General features: G+C 47.3%; 1 protein-coding gene across 1 annotated transcript in view; it reads left to right on the top strand.

Annotated features, from left to right (window-relative positions):
* The first annotated feature begins 15,623 nt into the window (after positions 1 to 15,623).
* Positions 15,624 to 25,812, top strand: part of LOC106610076 (fascin-2) — a 42,902-nt gene continuing 32,713 nt past the window's right edge. The window contains exons 1-2 of the mRNA XM_082978144.1: positions 15,624 to 15,719; positions 17,449 to 18,175. Coding sequence (XP_082834270.1) covers positions 15,624 to 15,719; positions 17,449 to 18,175 — 823 coding nt within the window. The remainder of the gene's footprint in view (positions 15,720 to 17,448; positions 18,176 to 25,812) is intronic.

Genomic DNA, 25,812 nt, shown 5'->3' with positions numbered 1-25,812 from the left:
TTGGTTGGTTCCATTGAAACATTAATAAAGTGCAATATTTCTCACGTTGGTATTTTCAGTTTCTCTCTGTAATTATATTGTTTATATTTTTTAAAGTATTGTTTGTGCATTGCCAGTCAGGGGTGCCAGTAATTTTGGAGCCCACTGTATATTTCCACAGTATGAGGTTGGAATAATACTGTGAAATTGTGTAAATGATGATAATGCCTTTTTAGTGTTAGGGCTGTTTGAAAAGTCCGCCTGAAATCTCTGTTTCAGTGGGATGGAGTTTTTCCCTAGCTACCATGACAAAGACCAACGCCGGCAGGAGTACCGTTGATGACAGTGATGTCTCTCTATCACATGTGAAGGATCTTTTAAACAAACAAAAATTGTTCTACAAGCAGTTGTTAAAAAAACTAAATAGTTTCAACTGTTTTGTCCAAATAGAAATAAAATAAAATAAAATAAAATGTTATTGGTCACATACACATGGTTAGCAGATGTTAATGCGAGTGTAGTGAAATGCTTGTGCTTCTAGTTCCAACAGTGCCGTAATATCTAACAAGCAATCTAACAATTCCCCGAAAACTACATATAGAGTGATGGCCTAGCAGCAAGGCAAGATGCAATAGATGGTATAAAATACAGTATATACATATGAGATGAATAATGTAAGATATGTAAACATTATTAAAGTGGCATTGTCTAAAGTGACTATTGAGTCTCTATGTAGGCAGCAGTCTCTCTGAGTTAGTGATTTCTGTTTAGCAGTCTGATGGCCTTGAGATAGAAGCTGTTTTTCAGTTTCTCGGTCCCAGCTTTGATGCACCTGTACTGACCCCACCTTCTGGATGGTAGCAGGGTAAACAGGCAGTGGCTCGGGTGGTTGTTGTCCTTGATGATCTTTTTATCCTTCTTGTGACATCGGGGGCTGTAGGTGTCCTGGAGGGCAGGTTGTTTTCCCCCAGTGATGTGTTGTGCAGACCGCACCACCCTCTGGAGAGCTTTGCAGTTGAGGGTGGTGCAGTTGCCATACTAGGCGGTGATACAGCCTGACAAGATGCTTTCAATTGCGCATCTGTAAAAGTTTGTCAGGGTTTTAGGTGACAAGCCAAATTTCTTCAGCTTCCTGAGGTTGAAGAGGCGCTGTTGCACCTTCTTCACCACACTGTCTGTGTGGGTGGACCATTTCAGTTTGTCTGTGATGTGTATGCTGAGGACATACAACTTTCCACCTTCTCCACTACTGTCCCTTTGATGTGGATAGGGGGGTGCTCCCTCTGCTGTTTCCTGAAGTCCACGATCATCTGTTTTGTTGACATTGACTGAGAGGTTGTTTTCCTCCTGAGAGGTTTTGCCCTCACCTCCTCCCTGTAGGCTGTCTCGTCATTGTTGGTAATCAAGCCCACTACTGTTGTGTCGTCTGCAAACTTGATGATTGAGTTGGAAGCGTGCATGGCCACGCAGTCATGGGTGAACAGTGAGTACAGAAGGGGGCTGAGCACGCACCCTTGTGGGGCCTCAGTGTTGAGGGTCAGCGAAGTGGAGATTATGTTTCCTACCTTCGCCACCTGGGGGCAGCCCATCAGAAAGTCCAGGACCTAATTGCACAGGGCGGGGTTGAGACCCAGGGCCTCCAGCTTAATAATGAGCTTGGAGGGTACTATGGTGTTGAATACTGAGCTGTAGTCAATGAACAGCATTCTTACATAGGTATTCCTCTTGTCCAGATGGGATAGGGCAGTGTGCAGTATGATGGCGATTGCATCATCTGTGGACCTGTTGAGGGGGTATGCAAACTGAAGTGGGCCTAGCTTGGTAAGTAAGGTGGATTCAACTAATAAAATAATGGCTGATTTGACCAGAGAGGTCCAGGAGCTGTTCATGTCTATTAATGCTCTGTATTATGTCATGTTTCATGTTTGTGTGGACCCCAGGAAGAGTAGCTGCTGCTTTTACAACAGCTAATGGGGATCCTAATGAAATACCCCAAATACCAAATACCCTGCCATGTGACATCACCTGAAGGTAAATTAGTTAATAGACCAATAAGAAAGAGAGTTCCAAACTTCTCTGCCAATGACAGTTATTTTTTAGTTTTCCCATCCCACTCAGATCACTCCCAGACAGTCCTACTGCAGCAAAATTCTAGTTTGAGAAATTGCTCTTTGCTGGAAGCAATTTTTGTTTCTTTTTGACTATTTTAATTGAAAATAATCACTGTAAGGTACTCTGTTACCCAGAAATGATTTGATTATTAAGATAAAAACGATTGTGGCCTTCAGTCATTTTGGCTTTGTTAATGTTAATTCAGCCCTTGTCGCACTACATGACATGTGTAATTGCCAAAATAAAGGAAACACCAATAGGGCGTTGGGTCACCACGAGCCAGAACAGCTTCAATGCACCTTGGGCATAGATTCTACATGTGTCTGGAACTCTATTGGAGGGATGCAACACCCTTCTTCCACAAGAAATTCCTTTGTTTGTTATTTTGTTGATGGTGGTGGAAAACGCTGTCTCAGGCACGCTCCAGAATCTCCCATAAGTGTTCAATTGGGTTTTTATTTTATTACCTTTATTTAACTAGGCAAGTCAGTTAAGAACAAATTCTTCAATGACATCCTAGGAACAGTGGGTTAACTGCCTTATTCAGGGGTAGAACAACAGATTTGTACCTTGTCAGCTCGGGGATTCGATTTTGCAACCTTTTGGTTACTAGTCCAACGCTCTAACCACTAGGCTACGCTGCCGCCCCATTAGCTGGGTTGAGATCTGGTGACTGAGACGGCCATGGCATATGGTTTACATTGGTTTCGTTTTCATCTAACCATTTAGTGACCACTCGTGTCCTGTGGATGGGGGCATTGTCATCCTATGAGGGCATAGCAATAGTAGCCAAAATACTGGCCTGCCCAGCATTTTTATACAGTACATGACCCTATTCATGATGGGATGTTAATTGCTTAATTAACTCAGGAACCACACCTGTGTGGATGCACGTACTTTCAAAATAATTTGTGTCCCTCATGTACTCACGTGTGTCCTGAGAAAGAAAGAGAGAAAACAGAAGGAAAGAAAGAAAGAAAGAAAGAAAGAAAGAAAGAAAGAAAGAAAGAAAGAAAGAAAGAAAGAAAGAAAGAAAGAAAGAAAGAAAGAAAGAAAGAAAGAAAGAAAGAAAAAGAAGAGGACATATCCTGGGGGAATAATGGTTAGCAACCTGAAAAATGTCCTTATCACAAAAACCATCTGACAGTAATAAATGAAATAGTTGTAAGAAACACATTAATCCACGCTGGTGTGTGTGTGTGTGTGTGTGTGTGTGTGTGTGTGTGTGTGTGTGTGTGTGTGTGTGTGTGTGTGTGTGGTGTGTGTGTGTGTGTGTGTGTGTGTGTGTGTGTGTGTGTGTGTGTGGAGAGTTTTGGGGATGGGGGCCTGAAAAGGTTATGTGAGTGCTGTAGCAGAAGAAAGTGAGAGCTACCAATAGGCAGTTGGGTCAAAGCAAAAGTACCCTCTTGCTCATTCTTTCACACGCTCTCTCTACCTCACCCTCATTCTCACCCCTCTCTTCTCTCTCCTTCCCCACTACTCTCTCTCTTCTTTCTCTCCCCTCACTTTGCCCTCTCTCTCTCCAAACTGTGTATATTTAGGGCTGTCTATAGGGAGGTAGGGCTCGTTATTAATCTTGTTGCCTCTCTTAGCTTCAGGCATAACACCAGGGCAGCGTGTGTGTGTGTGTGTGTGTGTGGTGTGTGTGTGTGTGTTTGTGTGTGTGTGTGTGTGTGTGTGTGTGTGTGTGTGTGTGTGTGTGTGTGTGTGTGAGTGTGTCAGCAAGTGCTGGTGAATGAAACTGCTGCGGTGTGTGAGGTAACGGTGTGTGTGAATGTGAGTGGATGCATGAGCATATGCGTCTGTGTGTCGGTGTACAGGGGAGAGAGAGAGAGAGAGAGAGAGAGCGGAGAGAGAGAGAGAGAGAGAGAGAGAGAGAGAGAGTATTTTGTCATGATTGATCAGGAGACACGCACATTCTTAATGCTCACTCATACAAGACAGACACCTATGAAAAATGAAGAGTAGAGAAAGAGATAAAGGATGGGAGGGGCAGTGGAGGAAGAGGGGGGAGAAGGACAGCGAGAGAAAGTGGAGGAAGAGGTGGGAAGAAGAGGCAGTGGAGGAAGAGGGGGGAGAAGGACAGCGAGAGAAAGTGGAGGAAGAGGTGGGAAGAAGAGGCAGTGGAGGAAGAGGGGGGAGAAGGACAGCGAGAGAAAGTGGAGGAAGAGGTGGGAAGAAGAGGCAGTGGAGGAAGAGGGGGGAGAAGGACAGCGAGAGAAAGTGGAGGAAGAGGTGGGAAGAAGAGGCAGTGGAGGAAGAGGGGGGAGAAGGACAGCGAGAGAAAGGGGGACAGAGAAAGGGAGGTAGAGAGGAGGGAGAAAGAGATGGAGGGACAGAGAGAGGTAAGAGAGAGGGGAGAGAGAGAGTGGGACGGACATAGAGAGAGCAAGAGAAACAGAGAGGGGAGAGAGAGATACAGCGAGAGAGAGAGAGAGAGAAGGAGAGAGAGAGAGAAAAAAGGGATAGTTTTTAGATCCTCGTGAATTCATTAATCGTTGTCCTCTCTGCCATCCCTCCTGTTCTTCCACAATACCGATCAGCAACGTGCATCAATAATGCCCGCGACAGCACGAGGGGAGAGGGTCAGACATGCAACCACCATCACCCTGGTAACCACCACCACTTCCATTGCCACGACAACAATCGCCGTGACACACAGGGGAGTCCCATTCCTCAGTCCTCACCACTGCAGGCAAGCAGCTCTCTGGGTGGAGGCTGAATAGGTCTCCTAAACCACAGGTCAGATATTTTGTAATCCTCCTAATGGTTAAGGGTAGTAGCGGAGTTGGGTTGGATCTGATCCTAGATCTGTGGTTATGGGAAACTCCTACTTTTCTTTAACCGGGCCCCAGGGACTGGAGGAGGAGAGAGTCCCAAGGAAGAGAGCAACCTGACTGAGGGTCAGTCATAGACAATGACGTTTTTTTAGGTAGACCTACACACGCTGTATTTAATTAAGCTTACTTTCATGTTAATATTCATTCATGTATTTAATTAATGAATGAATTAAAGGTCGTTTAAATGTTAACGTCCCCGTTGAGCGTTTGTCAGATCTGCCAGTGCCACACAACGTTTCTTGCATCTCAACGAGGCGCTGTGTCTGCCACACATGAACTGTGTGTGTGTGTGTATTCCTATTGATGAAGGGGAAATGTAGGCAATTTATTGTCAGATAATACAACTTAAACTGCTTTTAAATAGGCTACCTTTTGAAACCAATGTCCTTGCTTGAATGGGCAAATGACAGCCTATTCTGGCCTACAGCGCAATCTCAGGTAAGAGCAGACTGATCACTAGTAGACAGACCCAGTAGACAGGGTAAGATTGCTTGATTGATTGTCTGTCCGTGTTGGCTGTTGTGACAAACATTTGATTCCACTGTAAAATGGTTATTGTGTAGCCCTAGTTGCGGGAGTGAGGGAGCTACTACCGCTGGCTTTATAAAGAGAGAAAAAGGAACAAGAGAGAGAGAGAGAAGGGAATATCTCTCAGGCAATAGGCAATAAAACCAAATAACAGCCTCTAGATGACAGATTGTGAAGGCGGCGGCCGTTTGCATCGCACATACCATACGGAGGTAATATCATATCTAATAATCATGTTTTTTTTTAAATCATATTGCGGTTGTTTCGAGGACCGGCGCGAAATGTCAGATCTGTGTTCGTTTCACACGCCTCTTGATAGGTGTGAAGGGACAAACAGGGGCTCGGGCCCTTGGAGCTCGGAGAGGGATATTTCAGTTCGAGCTGAAAACAAGGAAAGGAGGAGCGGATCGTGGACGGTTAAACAAATCAAATTGTTGTAAGGGAACGGATCTTCGAATTTAACCAATGAGAAGGCAAGTAGTGGTCTTTGTCCCACGTGGGGCGTGAGTCCCAAATAACACCGACCATGCATTGAAGCTGGTCTGGCCAATCAGGGAAGAATCAGGTGTTAATCTCAGTATGGATTGGTTCCCAGTTTGTACCATTTGTTAACCCGTTACTACCACAGGAATATCGCATAGTAAGCAAATGGTCTTACAGCCAAAACTGAATTATTAGTAGGCTTAATGAAATCCTCTGAATTAATGTGGCTAGTTAAACAAACTTAGACACAACAAAATGTCAAAAAATGAAGACAAATTAAATCTGGCCTTACCTTGGTCAAGTCAAACCCAGATGTTTTTCTCCTTACTAGGAAGGAAAGCAGGTGATGAACAAGTAGCCTAAGCAAGTAGGAAAAGGCAAGTAAACCAAGAGAGAAACCTGATAGGTGATGGTACAAGATAAGGAAGTTTCCTAGTATTTGAACAGGCTGCCTAATTGAGTGTGTTTTTGTCTCCTATCAAAACAAAGCCAGATTTAGCTTTTTAGGCTATTTCACTTTATCCCTCACAGTAATCTTTTCACTGTTAAGGGCAGGGACACATATTGATAGGATGTCATTCAGCTTTCTCTATCTCTCTCTCTATGTGTTGCCATTTAATTGCAGTGATGATTTAAGGCAGATAACGACCACCTGTTGACATCTTTGAGTTCACTTATGTTTCTGACAGGCCCCCATTAAGGAAGCAGAGGGCAATAAAACAGCAATTAAAAATAGTTGAGAGATTCCTGCCTTCCCTTCCTGAGCCGCTCAGTCACACAGGCACCAAGTCTGACAAACCAAGCATCAATCTTTTTATTTTCTCTAAAAACATATTCTGGTTCTTCAGTCTGGCTATATGGTAGAATAGCTTAATACTGTCTCTTAGTGGATACATGTGGAACTACAGCTATTAGACGTGGCTTGAGAGAGAGAGACAGAGAGAGAGAGAGAGAGAGAGTGAGAAAGAGAGAGAGAGAGAGAGAAAGAGACTATTGATATGGTAAGACTGGCAGAGGAGAACACAGATCTGCTTTCTTCTAACGTGTCCGTCCCAAAAGTGTATCCCCATGGACAGGAGCAGGGTTTGGGAGAGAGGGATGGAGAGAAAGAGAAGACAGAGGGATCAGGGCAAAAGACAGAAAGAGATGGGCTGCTGTCCGTTGGAAAACAGAGAAAGAGATTGAATGAGGAAGAGAAAGAAGGGGATGGAGTCTAGAAGGGAGGAAGGAGGGAGAAATCAGAGTGTGAAAGGAAAGGAGAAGAATGACGTAACGATGGAGAGATGGTAATAGGCAGAGAGAAGGAGAGTAAAAGACAGAACAACAGAGGGGTTGTGAGAGAGGCAGAAAAGGACTGGGAGAATTGGTGGGACTGATAGAGGGATGGGGTAAGGTAGAGAGGGTGAGGCTGTTGGAGAGAAATCAGGGAGGAGAGGGTGAGGCTGAGAGAGAGATAGAGTTAAGGGAGGGTGAGGCTGAGAAAGAGGAAAGGGATTGACATAGTATGATAATGACAGGGGTGAGAGAGGGATGTAGGGGTAGGGGATGGGGATGGGAGCACCCTGCAGAACATGGAAATGGTAGAAGAGCACTTTATAGGCTAGAAAAGACTGGGGGCTGTTAACTCTAAAATTGTATTTTTAAACTCTGTCTCACTCCCCGTCTCTGTCTCACTCCCCGTCTCTGTCTCACTCCCCGTCTCTGTGTCTCCCTCTCTTTCTCTTTCCCCATCTCTGTCTCTCTCCCTGTCTCTGTCTCTCTTTCTGTCTCTCTCTCTCTGTCTGTCTCTGTCTCTCTCTCTGTCACTCTCTCTGTCTCTCTCTGTCTCTCTCTCTGTCTCTCTCCCTATCTCAGTCTCTCTCTCTCTCACTCTCTCTCTCTCGCTCTATGTCTCTGTCTCTATGTCTCTCTGTCTCCCTGTCTCTCTCTCCCCGTCCCCATCTCTCTCCCCGTCTCTCTCCCCGTCCCCATCTCTCTCCCTGTGTCTCTTCCCGTTCCCGTCTCTCTCCCTGTGTCTCTCCCCGTCCCCATCTCTCTCCCTGTGTCTCTCCCCGTTCCCGTCTCTCTCCTCGTCTCTCTCCCCGTCCCTGTCTCTCTCTCTGTCTCTCTCCCCGTCCCCGTCTCTCTCCCCGTCTCTCTCCCCATCTCGCTCCGTCTCTCTCTCCGTCTCTCTCTCCGTCTCTCTCCCCGTCTCTCTCCCCATCTCTCTCCCCATCTCTCTCCATCTCTCTCTCCGTCTCTCTCTCTGTCTCTCTCCCCATCCCCATCTCTCTCCCTGTCTCTCTCCCCGTCCCCGTCTCTCTCCCCATCTCTCCCCGTCCCCGTCTCTCTCCCCGTCTCTCTCCCCGTCCCCGTCTCTCTCCTCATCTCTCTCCCCATCTCTCTCCGTCTCTCTCTCCGTCTCTCTCTCTGTCTCTCTCCCCGTCCCATCTCTCTCCCTGTCTCTCTCCCCGTCCCCGTCTCTCTCCCCATCTCTCCCCGTTGTCATGACATTGGCCTCTTTGAGTACAGGGAGGACAGTTGACCCCCTCCCCCCTTGCACCATCCCCCAACCTACCTCCCCCCACCCAGGCCCTGTGTGAGGGGGTTGTAAAATTCCAGAGGAGAATCTTACAACCACATGGCCCAGTTGAGACACAGAGGGGTCCCATAGAGAGACACAGGAAATTCTTCCAACTCACAGAATATGGGAACCAAGTGACATTTGTGTTCTGGAGAAGGTATGGAAGATTGGTGAAGAATCCAGCTACGAACTGGTCCGCTTGGTACAATTTTGTGATACTCAGAAGAGACAATATAGCCATATTACCATAAAACTGTTTATATAATAGCCTCAGCGATGAGACTTGCATCCACATGGTTGTATAAAATGTATTAATAAGGATAAAGCTTTTGTAATACATTGAGATGCTATGTACTGATGTTAATGTGATAGAATTGTATTCCTGTACCAAGCTTAACTCAGTCATCGGCACGCCCCCAGGGACACAGACAGGACCAGGCGTCATGTGACATGTTCACTATAAAACTATACCCTGATTTACTTTCTAACAGACCCGGCCTCCACTCCATTGCGAGTTGGCCGATAGGTTTGACCATCCAAGTACTCTACTGAAAGTGAACTATACCACGTGGTTAACTTTTAGACTATCGATACCGACAGAATAAGAACAAGTCTTTGATATTAATTATTAGTCTGCAGCTAAGTAAATTATATCATTGAACGCGAAGACCAACGAAACATCCATTCTATGACGTCATTAATGAATGTCGCTTTGAAAGATCCATTCTAACCGAGAGAGAGAGAGAGAGAGAGAGAGAGAGAGAGAGAGAGAGAGAGAGAGAAAAAACTCTCCAACAGAACGGCGCTCCAACAAGGATCCCGACGACACACTGAGCGTAAATATATATTGATTGCAATTGTTCTCAAATGAGTGAGCGTTCATGTGCAAAGGATTAGCATGTCAATTGTTAATATTAATGAACTTTGTGTGTCCTCAGCTGACCGTTTATGACCCATTGTTAACAAGACACCAGCCATGCCTGTTTTAGCCCACTAGGGCACATTACTCTACCAATTCTTTGTGATGATAATTACTGTTTGTATACTTTCTGTGAATTACTTAGTTTAGTAAATAAATGATTTTAAGACAATTGATGTATGGATGATTTCAGTAAAGACTGGGTTCGTGCAGATACAACAATTTACGACGTTTGGAATGAGACTGGACGCGAGGTAAAATACACCATTTAAACCAGAAGATAATCGGCCTATACTATAACAGAATATAATATATAATGTTATAATATAGGAAAGTTATATTAGGAAAATTATAGCTTTGTACTCTGAATATTTTCCTTGGTGCCCCGATCTCCTAGTTAATTACAATTAAACGATTAATCAGTTTAATCACGTGATAATAATTACAGGGAGTTTATTGATAAACATGTCTTCAGTTTAATGGTACCCCAAAGACACGACACCGTCCCCGTCTCTCTCCCCCTCTCTCCCCGTCCCCGTCTCTCTCCCCGTCCCCGTCTCTCTCCCTGTGTCTCTCCCCGTCCCCATCTCTCTCCCCATCTCTCTCCATCTCTCTCTCTGTCTCTCTCCCCGTCCCCGTCTCTCTCCCCATCTCTCCCAGTCCCCATCTCTCTCCCCATCTCTCTCCGTCTCTCTCTCTCTGTCTCTCTCCCCGTCCCCATCTCTCTACCCATCTCTCCCCGTCCCCATCTCTCTCCCTGTGTCTCTCCCCGTCCCCATCTCTCTCCCTGTGTCTCTCCCCGTCCCCATCTCTCTCCCTGTGTCTCTCCCCGTCCCCATCTCTCTCCCTGTGTCTCTCCCCGTCCCCGTCTCTCTCCCTGTCTCTCTCCCCGTCCCCATCTCTCTCTCTGTGTCTCTCCCCGTCCCCATCTCTCTCCCTGTGTCTCTCCCCGTCCCCATCTCTCTCCCCGTCCCCGTCTCTCTCCCTGTCTCTTTCCCCGTCCCCATCTCTCTCCCTGTCTCTCTCCCCGTCCCCGTCTCTCTCTCTGTGTCTCTCCCCGTCCCCGTCTCTCTCCCTGTCTCTCTCCCCGTCCCCATCTCTCTCCCCGTCCCCATCTCTCTCCCTGTGTCTCTCCCCGTCCCCATCTCTCTCCCTGTCTCTCTCTCCCCGTCCCCATCTCTCTCCCTGTCTCTCTCCCCGTCCCCATCTCTCTCCCTGTCTCTCTCCCCGTCCCCATCTCTCTCCCTGTCTCTCTCCCCGTCCCCATCTCTCTCCCTGTCTCTCTCCCCGTCCCCGTCTCTCTCCCTGTCTCTCTCCCCGTCCCCATCTCTCTCCCTGTCTCTCTCCCCGTCCCCATCTCTCTCCTCGTCTCTCTCCCCGTCCCCATCTCTCTCCCTGTCTCTCTCCCCATCCCCATCTCTCTCCCTGTCTCTCTCCCCGTCCCCATCTCTCTCCCTGTCTCTCTCGCCGTCCCCATCTCTCTCCTCGTCTCTCTCCCCGTCCCCATCTCTCTCCCTGTCTCTCTCCCCGTCCCCATCTCTCTCCTCGTCTCTCTCCTCATCCCCGTCTCTCTCTCTGTCTCTCTCCCCGTCCCCGTCTCCCTCCCCATCTCTCTCTGTCTCTCTCTCTCTCCGTCTCTATCTGCTCTGTTCTTTCCTTTCTCATGTTCTCTCATTTTCTCTCCTTTTTCCCTGTAATTTCTCATATCCTCTCTCTCCCTCTACCTTCTCCCCCCTTTCTCTCCTCCTCTTCCTCCCTCCCTCCATCATCCTCCCTCCCTCTCTCCCTCCAGCCCTCCCTCCTCTCTCCTTGTAGGAGGTGTAATGATAGCTATTTGAGTGTCATCAGAGGAGCACAGTTATGGCTTCTAATGGCTTCTAAAGCACCATTCCAGTTGCCACAGTGAACCTGGCACAGCCGCCATCCCACAATAACATCTGGTTGGCCATCGACAGCCGTTGCCGTGCCAACGGCAGCGAGAGCTACGGAACATCAGCAGACGATGACACCCCCCCGGCCACAAAGAAGAGCTGATGACGCGTGGGATATGGTCCACATGAAGAGGAAATATAATGGGGAGAATTATAATAATATAGTAAATAGAAGCATACTTTTTATTAAGTAATATTTATTGTTATTCAAGTGTGTGTGTGTGTGTGTGTGTGTGTGTGTGTGTGTGTGTGTGTGTGTGTGTGTGTGTGTGTGTGTGTGTGTGTATGTGTGTGTGTATGTGTGTGTGTGTGTGTGTGTGTGTGTGTGTGTGTGTGTGTGTGTGTGTGTGTGTGTGTGTGTGTGTGTGTGTGTGTGTGTGTGTGTGTGTGTGTGTGTGTGTGCTTGCTTCTTCTCCTTGATGAGGGCTCAGGTATGCTAATGTAAGGTTCTGATTTCCAATTAATCTCTGTTATTTCCTAGATAAGGAGTATTGAGTTCACCCTGTGTAGACTAGTCACACACACACAGACACACACACAAGCACTCCAGATCTCCTTACCAAGAGGACCAATTGACTTGTCCAAGAAGGAGAACCCAGCGGCTCTAGAAATAGAACAAAGAAATTGGACATCCCAGTCTGCAACAGCAGATGACTGCTAGTTAGAATCTAGTCTGGTGTATTTCTCTCTGCGCTATCAGATGGATGTCCTCTTTTATTAACGTTTTCCTATTCTATATTATCTGCCATAAGTCGGGCCATTTGTGAATAATGCCAAAAGTTGAGCAATTTGTGAATAATGCCATAAGTCGGGCCATTTGTGTTTAATGCCATAAGTCGGGCCATTTGTGAATAATGCCAGAAGAAGTGCAATTTGTGAATAATGCCATAAGTCGGGCCATTTGTGAATAAATCCATAAGTCGGGCCATTTGTGAATAAATCCATAAGTCGGGCCATTTGTGAATAACGCAATAAGTCGGGCCATTTGTGAATAATGCCATAAGTCAGGCCATTTGTGAATAAATCCATAAGTCGGGCCATTTGTGAATAATGCAATAAGTCGGGCCATTTGTGAATAATGCAATAAGTCAGGCCATTTGTGAATAACGCCATAAGTAGGGCAATTTGTGAATAATGCCGTAAGTGAATAATGCACTAGTAGAGGAAACAGATGCTGTCACAAGATATTGATAACAACAGTTTGATTTAATAGACAGATGTTACTAAAAAATATATTGTGAAAACTTCCAGAAACTTCATCTGTTTGTCCATACTTGTAATGGATATTGGCAATTTGTGTCAAGCTGTCAGTGGGTGTAGCAAGAGCTCCCTCTGCTGGCCTTGTTTGGCGCTGACCAGTGTTTTTTCTGCTGTCTCAGTGACTGATCACTAGTCCACAGACAGAAGGGGGTAACGCAGACATGTCACAGGGGCTATAAAGCTGAAGCATCCTCAGAACGTTTTCTCACCAACAAATATGATAGTGGGAGAGTAGGCACTGGAAGTAGGGGTGCTAAGGGTGCTGCAGCCCCCCCAAAAGTAGTGCACTGGGCCTTTAGTAGTCCTGTATCAGCAGACCGATATAGCTGTCTGTAGCTCGGGTAGATCATGCACCTTATCTGCCCATGACATGGTTCATATGGTTTGTGCTTCTAGCTCCCTCATAGTGGTGTGTGTGGGGGGAGTGTATTTGTCCTATTTCACACATAGACAAGTGTGCTCAGGGATTTGAACTCGCGACCTTTTCATTACTGGCCCAACGCTTTCACCGCTGGACTACGTACGTGCGTGCGTGCGCGTGTGTGTGCGACTGGTCAGGGGAGGGGTAACTGGTAGTAGATTAGCCATATTGGGATCACTGGGAGAAGAAGGGTTAAGGAATGGACACGCCTCTTTACTCTCCAAATCCACTTTATACACACACAAAGGGCCCTACTCTGATCAACACCTCCTTGTTGGTAAAACAGGGGAGAAAAGATAAAGTGATGATTAGTACTCTCACTAATAGCATCAGCTGTCAGAGCAGCTTACCGATCGCTGCAGCTGTACACAGCCCATCTGTAAATAGCCCACCCAACCAATAACCTACCTCATCCTCATATTTGTTTTTGTTTTTTTGCTCTTTTGCACACCAGTATTTCTACTTGCACATCCTCATATGCACATATATCACTCCAGTGTAAATTGCTCAATTTTAATTACTTCGCCACTATAGGCCTATTCATTGCCTTACCTCCTTACTTAATTTGCACACACTGTACACAGATTTTTCTATTGTGTTATTGACTGTACATTTGTTTATTCCATGTGTAACTCTGCGTTGTTGTTTTTTGTCGCACTGCTTTGCTTTATCTTGGCCAGGTCGCTGTTGTAAATGAGAACTTGTTCTCAACTGGACTACCTGGTTAAATAAAGGTAAAATAAATAAAAAGTAAAAAACAAATAGTAGCACCAAGACACACTGTTGCCTTCTCTTTCCTCATCTTTCTTTCTCTCTGTCAACTTTTTCACCTCCCTCCCTCCTTGATCCATGGCTTTGCTGTAGAGTAAAGATGAAGGGTTCATGTTTGTTCCATGGCTTTGCTGTAACGTATAGATGAAAGGTTCATGTTTGTTCCATGGCTTTGCTGTAATGTTTGGGTATTTAGGAATTGGAGAAGAAAAAGGATGTCGCACAGCCCTAGGGCCTCACTGTGATCTCAGGGTGGAACCTTTTTAATCCAAAGATGTGCCTGTTTAAGGGACGTGCTGATCAAACGTGCTCCTGGCCAAGAAGGAATCTGGAATGTGAATAAAGGGAGAGGTGAGAAAGGAGAGGAAGAAAAGGAGAAAAAGAACAGAAGAGAGTGAGACCGTGGGAGGCAGAAAGTGACAGACCGTGGGAGGCAGAAAGTGACAGAGCGGTAAGAAGAGAGGGAGAGAGATGAAGAGGTGAATGAGAAGGTAAGGACCGTAAAGCTGGGTGTATCTGGCTGACTGACTGACTGGCTGACTGATTGGGTGACTGACTGGCGGACTGACTGACTGGCAGACTGACTGACTGACTGACTGACTGACTGGCTGGCTAACTGGCTGACTGGTTGGGTGACTGATCACTAAGGCCAGGGTTGGAGACTGGTCATGAGACCAGTGGCTCAGTAATCTCATAGACAGGAACTGGGAGAGACGAAAAGAACAGGGATTTAGAGAAACAGAGAGACTGGCTGAGAGAGAGAGAGAGAGAGAGAGAGAGAGAGAGAGAGAGAGAGAGAGAGAGAGAGAGAGAGAGACTGGAGACAGGCAGACAGAAGCATAGAGGAAGAGAGTCATTGAGTGAGACAGAGACAAAGGGAATGATTGAGTGGGAGGCAGACATTGAGGGAGAGAGACATTGAGTGAGACAGAGACAAAGGGAATGATTGAGTGGGAGGCAGACATTGAGGGAGAGAGACATTGAGTGAGACAGAGACAAAGGGAATGATTGAGTGGGAGGCAGACATTGAGGGAGAGAGACATTGAGTGAGACAGAGACTAAGGGAATGATTGAGTGGGAGGCAGACATTGAGGGTGAGAGTCATTGAGTGAGACAGAGACTAAGGGAATGATTGAGTGGGAGGCAGACATTGAGGGAGAGAGACATTGAGTGAGACAGAGACTAAGGGAATGATTGAGTGGGAGGCAGACATTGAGGGAGAGAGACATTGAGTGAGACAGAGACTAAGGGAATGATTGAGTGGGAGGCAGACATTGAGGGAGAGAGAGAAAGAAGAGGGGAAATATACATTGAGGGAGAAGGGGAGAGGTAGTCTGAAAGAGGGAAGTTGTGAAACGAGAGGGGGAGAGGGTGACGTCACTAGTTGGATTGCAGTGTTGAGTCCTACTAACTACTATAATCCTGATTAGGGAAAAACCTAATGGAAAACCCCAGGAGCCCTGAACGACAGAACGAGAAAGAAGGAGTAGAGAGAGAACGACAAGAGTCTCTCAACCACCCAGAGAGAGACAAGAGGAGAGGAGACAGAGACAGAAAAGGATTCTTTTTAATCTGGGAATTTGGAGCGTAGGAATCACAGAAACTACAGAAAAGGAACCACATAACCACCGTAAGTAGATTATTAATCTGTGTAAAAAATGTTTTTTAAAGACGGCAGAGAAGCAGGAATTTGTAGTCCCTGCATTACATAGCTACCTTCTTCATTGATTTCTTCTCATATTTCATTGCCTCATTCTGCCGACCCCTCGTACCTCACCCTCTCCCCTTCCTCCCCTCTCCCCCTCTCCAGGTCAGGATGCCCACTAACAGGACAAACCGTCCACTGAAGCTGCAGTTTGGTCTGATCAATCATGAGAGTTGCTACCTCACCGCAGAGGCCTTTGGCTTCAAGGTGAGATACCTCATCTGACACAACTTAGTCTTACTGTGTTCCTGTTTAGACTGGTGCCAGTCTGGTCTGCTTTAGCCAACTCCTTTGTCCTTTTCATGCCAGAGTAGAGTAGATGCCAACCAAATTTGTCTAAAGCAGGAAAGAGTTTGAAAGGAGGAAGACAGGAGAAGAGGGTAGGACTGAAGGAGACAAGTGGAGCTATTCCCAGTGCTCTGTTTGACAGTGATCTCTCCTCCATCAGTGGAGCTATTCCCAGTGCTCTGTTTGACAGCGATCTCTCCTCCATCAGTGGAGCTAGTCCCAGTGCTCTGTTTGACAGTGATCACTCCTCCATCAGTGGAGCTACTCCCAGTGCTCTGTTTGACAGTGATCTCTCCTCCATCAGTGGAGCTATTCCCAGTGCTCTGTTTGACAGTGATCTCTCCTCCATCAGTGGAGCTATTCCCAGTGCTCTGTTTGACAGCGATCTCTCCTCCATCAGTGGAGCTATTCCCAGTGCTCTGTTTGACAGTGATCTCTCCTCCATCAGTGGAGCTATTCCCAGTGCTCTGTTTGACAGCGATCTCTCCTCCATCAGTGGAGCTAGTCCCAGTGCTCTGTTTGACAGTGATCTCTCCTCCATCAGTGGAGCTATTCCCAGTGCTCTGTTTGACAGCGATCTCTCCTCCATCAGTGGAGCTAGTCCCAGTGCTCTGTTTGACAGTGATCACTCCTCCATCAGTGGAGCTATTCCCAGTGCTCTGTTTGACAGCGATCTCTCCTCCATCAGTGGAGCTATTCCCAGTGCTCTGTTTGACAGTGATCTCTCCTCCATCAGTGGAGCTATTCCCAGTGCTCTGTTTGACAGCGATCTCTCCTCCATCAGTGGAGCTATTCCCAGTGCTCTGTTTGACAGTGATCTCTCCTCCATCAGTGGAGCTATTCCCAGTGCTCTGTTTGACAGTGATCTCTCCTCCATCAGTGGAGCTATTCCCAGTGCTCTGTTTGACAGCGATCTCTCCTCCATCAGTGGAGCTATTCCCAGTGCTCTGTTTGACAGTGATCTCTCCTCCATCAGTGGAGCTAGTCCCAGTGCTCTGTTTGACAGTGATCTCTCCTCCATCAGTGGAGCTATTCCCAGTGCTCTGTTTGACAGTGATCTCTCCTCCATCAGTGGAGCTATTCCCAGTGCTCTGTTTGACAGTGATCTCTCCTCCATCAGTGGAGCTATTCCCAGTGCTCTGTTTGACAGCGATCTCTCCTCCATCAGTGGAGCTATTCCCAGTGCTCTGTTTGACAGTGATCTCTCCTCCATCAGTGGAGCTATTCCCAGTGCTCTGTTTGACAGCGATCTCTCCTCCATCAGTGGAGCTAGTCCCAGTGCTCTGTTTGACAGTGATCTCTCCTCCATCAGTGGAGCTATTCCCAGTGCTCTGTTTGACAGTGATCTCTCCTCCATCAGTAGAGCTATTCCCAGTGCTCTGTTTGACTGTGATCTCTCCTCCATCAGTGGAGCTATTCCCAGTGCTCTGTTTGACAGTGATCTCTCCTCCATCAGTGGAGCTATTCCCAGTGCTCTGTTTGACAGTGATCTCTCCTCCATCAGTGGAGCTATTCCCAGTGCTCTGTTTGACAGTGATCTCTCCTCCATCAGTGGAGCTATTCCCAGTGCTCTGTTTGACTGTGATCTCTCCTCCATCAGTAGAGCTATTCCCAGTGCTCTGTTTGACAGTGATCTCTCCTCCATCAGGTGAATGCATCAGCCCCCAGTCTGAAGAGGAAGCAGGTGTGGACGTTAGAGCAGGACTCCCATGACCCCCAGGTGGTCTACTTCCGCAGCCATCTGGGCCGATACCTGGCCTCCGACAAGAATGGCAAGGTCACCTGCGAGGCCGAGGTCCAGAACACAGACTGCCGCTTCCTGATCGCTGCCCAATCAGACGGCCGCTGGGCACTGCAGTCTGAACCCTATCTGAGGTTCTTTGGAGGTTCCTGGGACTACCTGTCCTGCTTCACCCAGGTGATCACAGAGGCGGAGCTGTGGGCAGTACACCTGGCGCTCCACCCGCAGGCCAACCTGCTCAGTATGGCCCGCAAGCGCTACGCCCACCTGTCACCCCGCAATGGCGAGATTGCCGTGGACCGAAAAATTCCATGGGGCGTGGTAGCTCTCCTGACGCTCGTCTACCTGGATGGGAAGTACCGGCTCAAGACCTGTGACAGCCGTTACCTAGTCAACGATGGGACGCTGTCAGCGGAGAGCAGGATGGGCACAGGGTACACACTGGAGCTGAAGTGTGGGAAGCTGGCGTTTAAGGACTGTGAGGGGAAGTACCTGAGTCCCATGGGCCCCACGGGGACACTGAGGTCTGGCAGGTGCACCAAGCCGGGGAAGGACGAGCTGTTTGACCTGGAGGAGAGCCACCCTCAGGTGGTGCTGATGGCAGCCAACGGTAAATATGTGTCTATACGGCAAGGTAAGACATACACCACATACACAGTAGAGGAAACACAGTATGAACATGTACATCACACACACATAAATATACAGTACACACCTCTTACATTGTCTTTCTGTTTTTAGTTTTTCTCTCCCTCTCCTCTCTAAAACTACTCTTACAACTGCTACTACTACAACTACTGCTACTGCTACTACTACTCCCACATAATTCTTGTACCACTTGATACCTACTGTGGTAACTGAGCTTTCAGATGTACAGGAAATACATTAGTGTCCGTATTGAATATGCATGGACCCATACCACTGCCACTCGATAGGGATGTTTGACAGCCAATAGGGACTGTTCCATAATTGTGGGTAATGTAGTTTTCAGATTCCTTATCTTGTCATATTGCCTGAGGTTGGGTGTTTCCTTGAAGACCAGATGAACACAGTTGATATGGTGTCATGTGTGTGTGTGTGTGTGTGTGTGTGTGTGTGTGTGTGTGTGTGTGTGTGTGTGTGTGTGTGTGTGTGTGTGTGTGTGTGTGTGTGTGTGTGTGAGAGTGTGCATGCGTTGAATGATTGTTCTGTTTCTAACATTCTATTAATGTGTTTTTATAGGGCTTTTAGTAGTAAAATTCCACTGCTCCCTTACAGTAGCTTAAAGGAATATTTAGGATGTTGGCAATGAAGCCCTTTATATACTTCCCCAGAGTCAGATGAACTCACAGATACCATTTTTATGTCTCTGCATCCAGTATGAAGGAAGTTAGAGGTAGTTTCGTGAGCCAATGCTAACTAGCAGTTACATAAACTTCCAGTCATTGCGCTAACGCTAGTTAGCAACTTCCTTCAAACTGCACGCAGAGACTTTAAAAATGGTATCCACGAGTTCATCTGACTCTGGGGAAGTAGATATCCTGAAGATAAACAACTGCATTATCATAGACCCGGTAACTGATTCCAGAATCTACCATGTTATTAGTATCTCATCTCTTAAAATCCAGATTGAATCTAGAGTAAATCTATTCCAAAGTTGGGGTCGCAACCCAAAATGCAGTGGGGTTGCCAAATAATTAAAATAAATGTAGGAACAAAAAATGAAGAGCATATACACTATATATATATATACAAAGGTATGTGGACACCCCTTCAAATTAGTGGATTCGTCTATTTCAACCACACCTGTCATAGGATGCCATCTTTCCAACAAGTCAGTTTGTCAAATTACTGCCCTGCTAGAGCTGCACCGGTAAACTGTAAGTTCTGTTATTGTGAAGTGGAAACATCTAGGAGCAACAACGGCTTAGCCACGAAATGGTAGGCTACACAAGCTCACAGAATGGGACCACCGAGAGCTGAAGCACGTAACTCGTAAAAATCGTCTGTCCTTGGTTGCAACACTCACTACCGAGTTCCAAACTGCCTCTGGAAGCAACATCAGCACAAGAACTGTTAGTTGGGAGCTTCATGAAATGGGTTTCCATGGCCAAGCAGCCGCACACAAGCCTAAGATCACCATGCGCAATGCCAAGCGTCGACTGGAGTGGTGTAAAGCTCACTGCCATTGGACTCTGGAGCAGTGGAAAAGCATTCTCTGGAGTGATTAATAACTTTTTCCCATCTGGTAGTCCAACAGATGAATCTGGGTTTGGTGGATGCCAAGAGAACGCTACCTGCCTCAATGCATAGTGGCAACTGTAAAGTTTGGTAGAGGAGGAATAATGGTCTGGGGCTGTTTTTCATGTTTCGGGCTAGTTAGTTCCAGTGAAGGGAAATCTTAATGCTACAGCATACAATGGCAATCTAGATGATTCTGTGCTGCCAAGTTTGTGGTAACAGTTTGAGTAAGGCCCTTTCCTGTATCAGCATGACAATGACCCCATGCACAAAGCGAGGTCCATACAGAAATGGTTTGTCGAGAGCGGTGTGGAAGAATGTGGGATGCAGCATACCACCCTGCACCCCACTGCTGGCTTGCTTCTGAAGCTAAGCAGGGTTGATCCTGGATGGGAGACGAGATGGTGTTGGAGGGCCAGTAGGAGGCACTCTTTCCTCTGGTCTAAATAATGCCCCAGGGCAGTGATTGGGGACACTGCCCTGTGTAGGGTGCTGTCTATTGGATGGGATGTTAAACAGGTGTCCTGACTCTCTGAGGTCATTAAAGATCCCATTGCACTTATTGTAAGAGTATGGGTGTTAACCCTGGTGTCCTGGCTAAATTCCCAATCTGGCCCTCATACCGTCACGGCCATCTAATCACCCCCAGCTTACAATTGGCTCATTTATCCCCCTCCTCTCCCCTGAAACGATTCCCCAGGTTGTTGCTGTAAATGAGAATGTGTTCTCAGTCAACTTACCTCATAAAATAATGGTAAAACATTTTTAAAAACTTGACTGGCCTGCACAGAGCCCCGACCTCAAACCCATCAAACACCTTTGGGATGAATTGGAACACCGACTGCAAGCCAGGCCTTATCGCCTAACATAAATGCCCAACCTCACTAATGATCTTGTGGCTGAATGGAAGCAAGTCGTCAGACCAATGTTCCAACATTTAGTGGAAAGCCTTCCCAGAAGAGTGGAGGCTGTTATAGCAGCAAAGAGGGGACCAACTCCATATTAATGCCCATGATTTTGGAATGAGATGTTCGACGAGCAGGTGTCCACATACTTTTAGTCATGTAGTGTATTATTGTATGGGACAATACACAAATATTTTTGAGAAAGATAATTAGAAAAATACAATTTAATTGAGTAAGATCCAGATGCAGACCGTATCGAAGTAACAATGTTTATTACAGCAACCGGGGCAAAGGTACAGGACGGCAGGCAGGCTCAGGGGCAGGCAGAGTTGTCAGGTGGGTGGGTACAGGGTCAGGACAGGTAAGGGTCAAAAAGCAGAAGGACGAGAAAAGAGAGACTGGGGAAAAGCAGGAGCTGACACAAAAATGCTGGTTGGCTTGACAAACAAGACGAACTGGCAACAGACAAACAGAAAAACACAGGTAAAAATACACAGGGGATAATGGGGAAGAGAGGTGAAACAGATTAGAGCGTGACGGTACCCCCCCCCCCCCCCCCCCCCCCCCCCCAGGGACACCACACTTGGCATTCTACCTGGGCGCATACCTGGTTGACCGGATGCCGGCGTTGGAAGTCGGCAATGAAGGCTGGGTCCAGGATGTCTCTAGCGGGGACCCAGCACCTCTCCTCTGGGCCATAACCCTCCCAGTCAACCAGGTACTGGAAACCCTCAGGAGTTGTCTCACCATGTACGCTGGATGGCCATCGATGACCCAGGGAGGAGAGGTGGGCCTGGAAATGGAAGACAAGGGACTGTGAGACACAGGCTTGATACGGGACACATGAAAGGTGGGGTGTATACGAAGGGTACGGGGCAACAGAAGACAAACAGCAGAGGGACTAATGACCTTGGAGATGGGGAAAGGGCCGATAAACCGGGGGGAGAGTTTGCGAGACTCCACCCGGAGGGGCAGATCCCGGGTGGAGAGCCATACCTTCTGCCCAGGGAGCCGGGGAGCCGGGAGCCGGGGTCCGATGGAGATCCGCTTGTCGTCGATACCTGGAGGTGGTCTTGAGGAGGGCCGACCGGGCTCTCCTCCAGGTACGACGACAGTGGCGGACAAACATCTGGGTAGAAGGTATGCCGACCTCCTCTTCCTGCTCAGGGAAGAGTGGGGGCTGATACCCCAGGGAACACTCAATAGGGAGAAAGGCCCGTGGCAAAGCAGGGAAGGGTGTTGCGGGCATATTCGACCCACACAAGCTGTTGGCTCCAGGTGGTGGGGTTGGCGGAGACCAGGGAGCACAGGGTGGTCTCGAGGTCCTGGTTGGCTCGCTCCGACTGGCCGTTAGACTGGGGGTAGAACCCGGAGGACAGGCTGGCCGACGACCCAATGAGGGTGCAGAACGCTTTCCAGAACTGGGACAAAAACTGAGGACCCCGGTCAGAGACCATGTCCACGGGCAGCCCATGGATCCGGAAGACGTGCTGCACCATGAGCTGGGCTGTCTTTTTTGCAGAGGGTAGTTTGGGGAGAGGAATGAAGTGGGCAGCTTTGGAGAACCGATCCACCACGGTCAGGATGGTGGTGTTGCCATCAGATGGGGGAAGACCCGTGACAAAGTCCAGGGAGATGTGAGACCAGGGATGGTGGGGGACAGGCAGAGGTTGGAGGAGACCAGCCGGAGCTTGCCATTGAGTCTTGTTTTGTGCACAAACTGTGCAAGCGGCGACGAATGCGGACACGTCTGGGACCATGGTAGGCCACCAAAAGTGCTGTCGCACAAAGGCCAGAGACTGATGGGCGCCCGGGTGGCAGGCCAGCCTGGAGGAGTGGGCCCACTCCAGGACCACGGAGTGGACGGTGTCGGGAAAGAGCATCCGCTGTGCCTCACAGACCTGCTTCCCTATTCCCCAGCTGAGTGCCGTCGCCAGGCATGAGGTGGGAAGGATGGTCTCGAGTTCCAGGGTAGTAGTTGTGGAGCTATAGCTGTGGGACAGTGCATCCGGCTTGACATTCTTGGATCCCGGACGGTACGAGAGGGAGAAGGGCCCATCTGGCTTGCCTGGAGTTGAGGCGCTTGGCGATGCGGAGATACTCCAGGTTCTTGTGGTCAGTCCACACAATGAACAGATGTTCCGCCCCCTCCAGCCAGTGCCTCCATTCCTCCAACGCTATCTTCACTGCGAGAAGCTCCCAATTCCCCACATCGTAGTACCTTTCGGTGGCGTTAAGGCGATTGGAGAAGAAGGCGCAGGGATGTAGCTTGAGGTCAAGGGCAGAACGCTGGGACAGGACAGCCCCCCACTCCGACGTCCGAAGCACCGGCCTCCACCACGAACTGACGAGATGGATCCGGAGGAACCACGATGGGAGCTGTGGTGAAGCGATGTTTGAGGTCCTGGAACACCCGGTCAGCAGCTGGGGACCACATGAACGGAACCTTGGGCGAGGTGAGTGCTGACAGGGGGGAAGCCAGGGTGCTGTAACCCCGGATAAAGCGGAGATAGAAATTGTCGAACCCCAGGAAATGTTGCAGCTGCACACTGGACGTAGGCTGAGGTACAATCCATCACTGCTCTCACCTTCCCGGGATCCATCTGGACACTCCCAGCCGAGATTATGTAACCCAGAAAGGGTGATGGTGGAGCGATGGAACTCGCACTTCTCTGCCATCACAAACAGCTGATTCTCCAGAAGGCGTTGAAGGACCTGCCGGACATAGAGCATGTGTTATTGAGGGGAGTGGGAGAAGACGAGGATGTCATTAATGTAGACGAAGATGAACCGGTTCAATATGTTGCGGAGAACATCATTCACCAGAGCCTGGAACACAGCAGGGGCGTTGGTGAGGCCAAAGGGCATGACCAGATACTCGTAGTGGCCACTGGCCGCGTTGAAGGCGGTCTTCCACTCATCCCCCTCTCGTATCCGCACCAGGTGGTAGGCGTTCCGGAAATCCAGCTTGGAAAACACAGTGGCCCCCTGGAGCGGCTCAAAGGCTGAGGAGATGAGTGGTAGCGGGTAACGGTTCTTAACTTCTTTGGGCTAGGGGGCAGTATTTTCACATCCGGATAAAAAACGTACCCGATTTAATCTGGTTACGACTCCTGCCCAGTAACTAGAATATGCATATAATTATTGGCTTTGGATAGAAAACACCCTAAAGTTTCTAAAACGGTTTGAATGGTGTCTGTGAGTATAACAGAACTCCTATGGCAGGCAAAAACCTGAGAAGGTTTCATGCAGGAAGTTCTTGCTTCTGTGTATTGAAGAGTCAGGATCTTAGCTGTAACGTGACATTTCCTAGGGCTCTAATAGGCTCTCAGAGCCCGGGAAAAACCTGAACGATGACGAGGCAGCCTCAGGCTGAAACACATTATCGCCTTTTCCAAGTGGCCCATCAGAGGACAATGGAATTAGGCGCGTGCCCGATTCGACCCCGTGCAGTATTTTCCTTCGGCTGTTTAGCTAATTGCAGATTCACGGTCGGAATATTATCGCTTTTTTACGAGAATAATGGCATAAAAAATTGATTTTAAACAGCGGTTGACATGCTTCGAAGTACGGTAATGGAATATTTAGAATTTTTTTGTCACGAAATGCGCCATGCGCACGACCGTTATTTACCATTTCGGATAGTGTCTGGGACGCACGAACAAAATGCCTATTCGGATATAACGATGGATTATTTTGGACCAAACCAACATTTGTTATTGAAGTAGCAGTCCTGGGAGTGCATTCTGACGAAGAACAGGAAAGGTAAGACCATTTCTGTTATAGTAAATGGGATTTTGGTGAAGGCTAAACTTGCCGGGTGTCTAAATAGCTAGCCCTGTGATGCCGGGCTATCTACTCAGAATATTGCAAAATGTGCTTCATCCGAAAAGCTATTTTAAAATCGGACATATCGAGTGCATAGAGGAGTAATGTATCTATAATTCTTAAAATAATTGTTATGCTTTTTGTGAACGTTTATCGTGAGTAATTTAGTAAATTGTTAGTGAATTCCCCGGAAGTTTGCGGAGGGTATGCTTTTTCTGAACGTCACATGCTAATGTAAAAAGCTGGTTTTTGATATAAATATGAACTTGATTCAACAAAAAATGCATGTTTTGTATAACATAATGTCCTAGGTGTGTCATCTGATGAAGATCATCAAAGGTTAGTGCTGCATTTAGCTGTCTTCTGGGTTTTTGTGACATTATATGCTAGCTTGAAAAATGGGTGTCTGATTATTTCTGGCTGTGTACTCTGCTGACATAATCTAATGTTTTGCTTTCGTTGTAAAGCCTTTTTGAAATCGGACAGTGTGGTTAGATTAACGAGAGTCTTGTCTTTAAATAGCTGTAAAATAGTCATATGTTTGAGAAATTGAAGTAATAGCATTTCAAAGGTTTTGAAAATCGCGCCACAGGATTCAACTGGCTGTTACGTAGGTGGGACGAATTCGTCCCGCCGGTCCCATAGAGGTTAACCGTAATGTCTTTGAGTCTAGAGTTCGACCGACTATGATTTTTCAACGCCGATACCGTTAACGATTATTGTAGAACCAAAAAAAGCCGATACCGATTAATCGGATGATTTTTAAATATATACTTGTAATACTGACAATAACACCAATAATGAATGAACAATGAACACTTTTATTTTAACTTAATATAATACATCAATAAAATCAATTTAGTCTCAAATAAATAATGAAATATGTTAAATTTGGTTTAAATAATTCAAAAACAAAGTGTTGGAACAAAGTAAAAGTGGAATATGTGCAAGTGCAATATGTGCCATGTAAAAAAGCTAACGTTTAAGTTCCTTGCTCAGAACATGAGAACATATGAAAGCTGGTGGTTCCTTTTAACATCTTCAAGTCTTCAATATTCCCAGGTAAGACGTTTTAGGTTGTAGTTATTATAGGACTATTTCTCTCTATACCATTTGTATTTCATATACGTTTGACTATTGGATGTTCTAATAGGTACTTTAGTATTGCCAGCCTAATCTCGGGAGTTGATAGGCTTGAAGTCATAAACAGCGCAATGCTTGAAGAATTGCGAAGAGCTGCTGGCAAACACAGTAAAGTGCTGTTTGAATGAATGCTTACGAGCCTGCTGCTGCCTGACACCGCTCAGTCAGGCTGCTC

The sequence above is a fragment of the Salmo salar genome, chromosome 01, assembly GCF_965601325.2.
Source record: "Salmo salar chromosome 01, fSalSal1, whole genome shotgun sequence".
Taxonomy (NCBI): Eukaryota; Metazoa; Chordata; class Actinopteri; order Salmoniformes; family Salmonidae; genus Salmo; species Salmo salar.
Note: the sequence above shows the minus strand (reverse complement) of the source record. Positions and strands in the feature narration are given on the sequence as shown.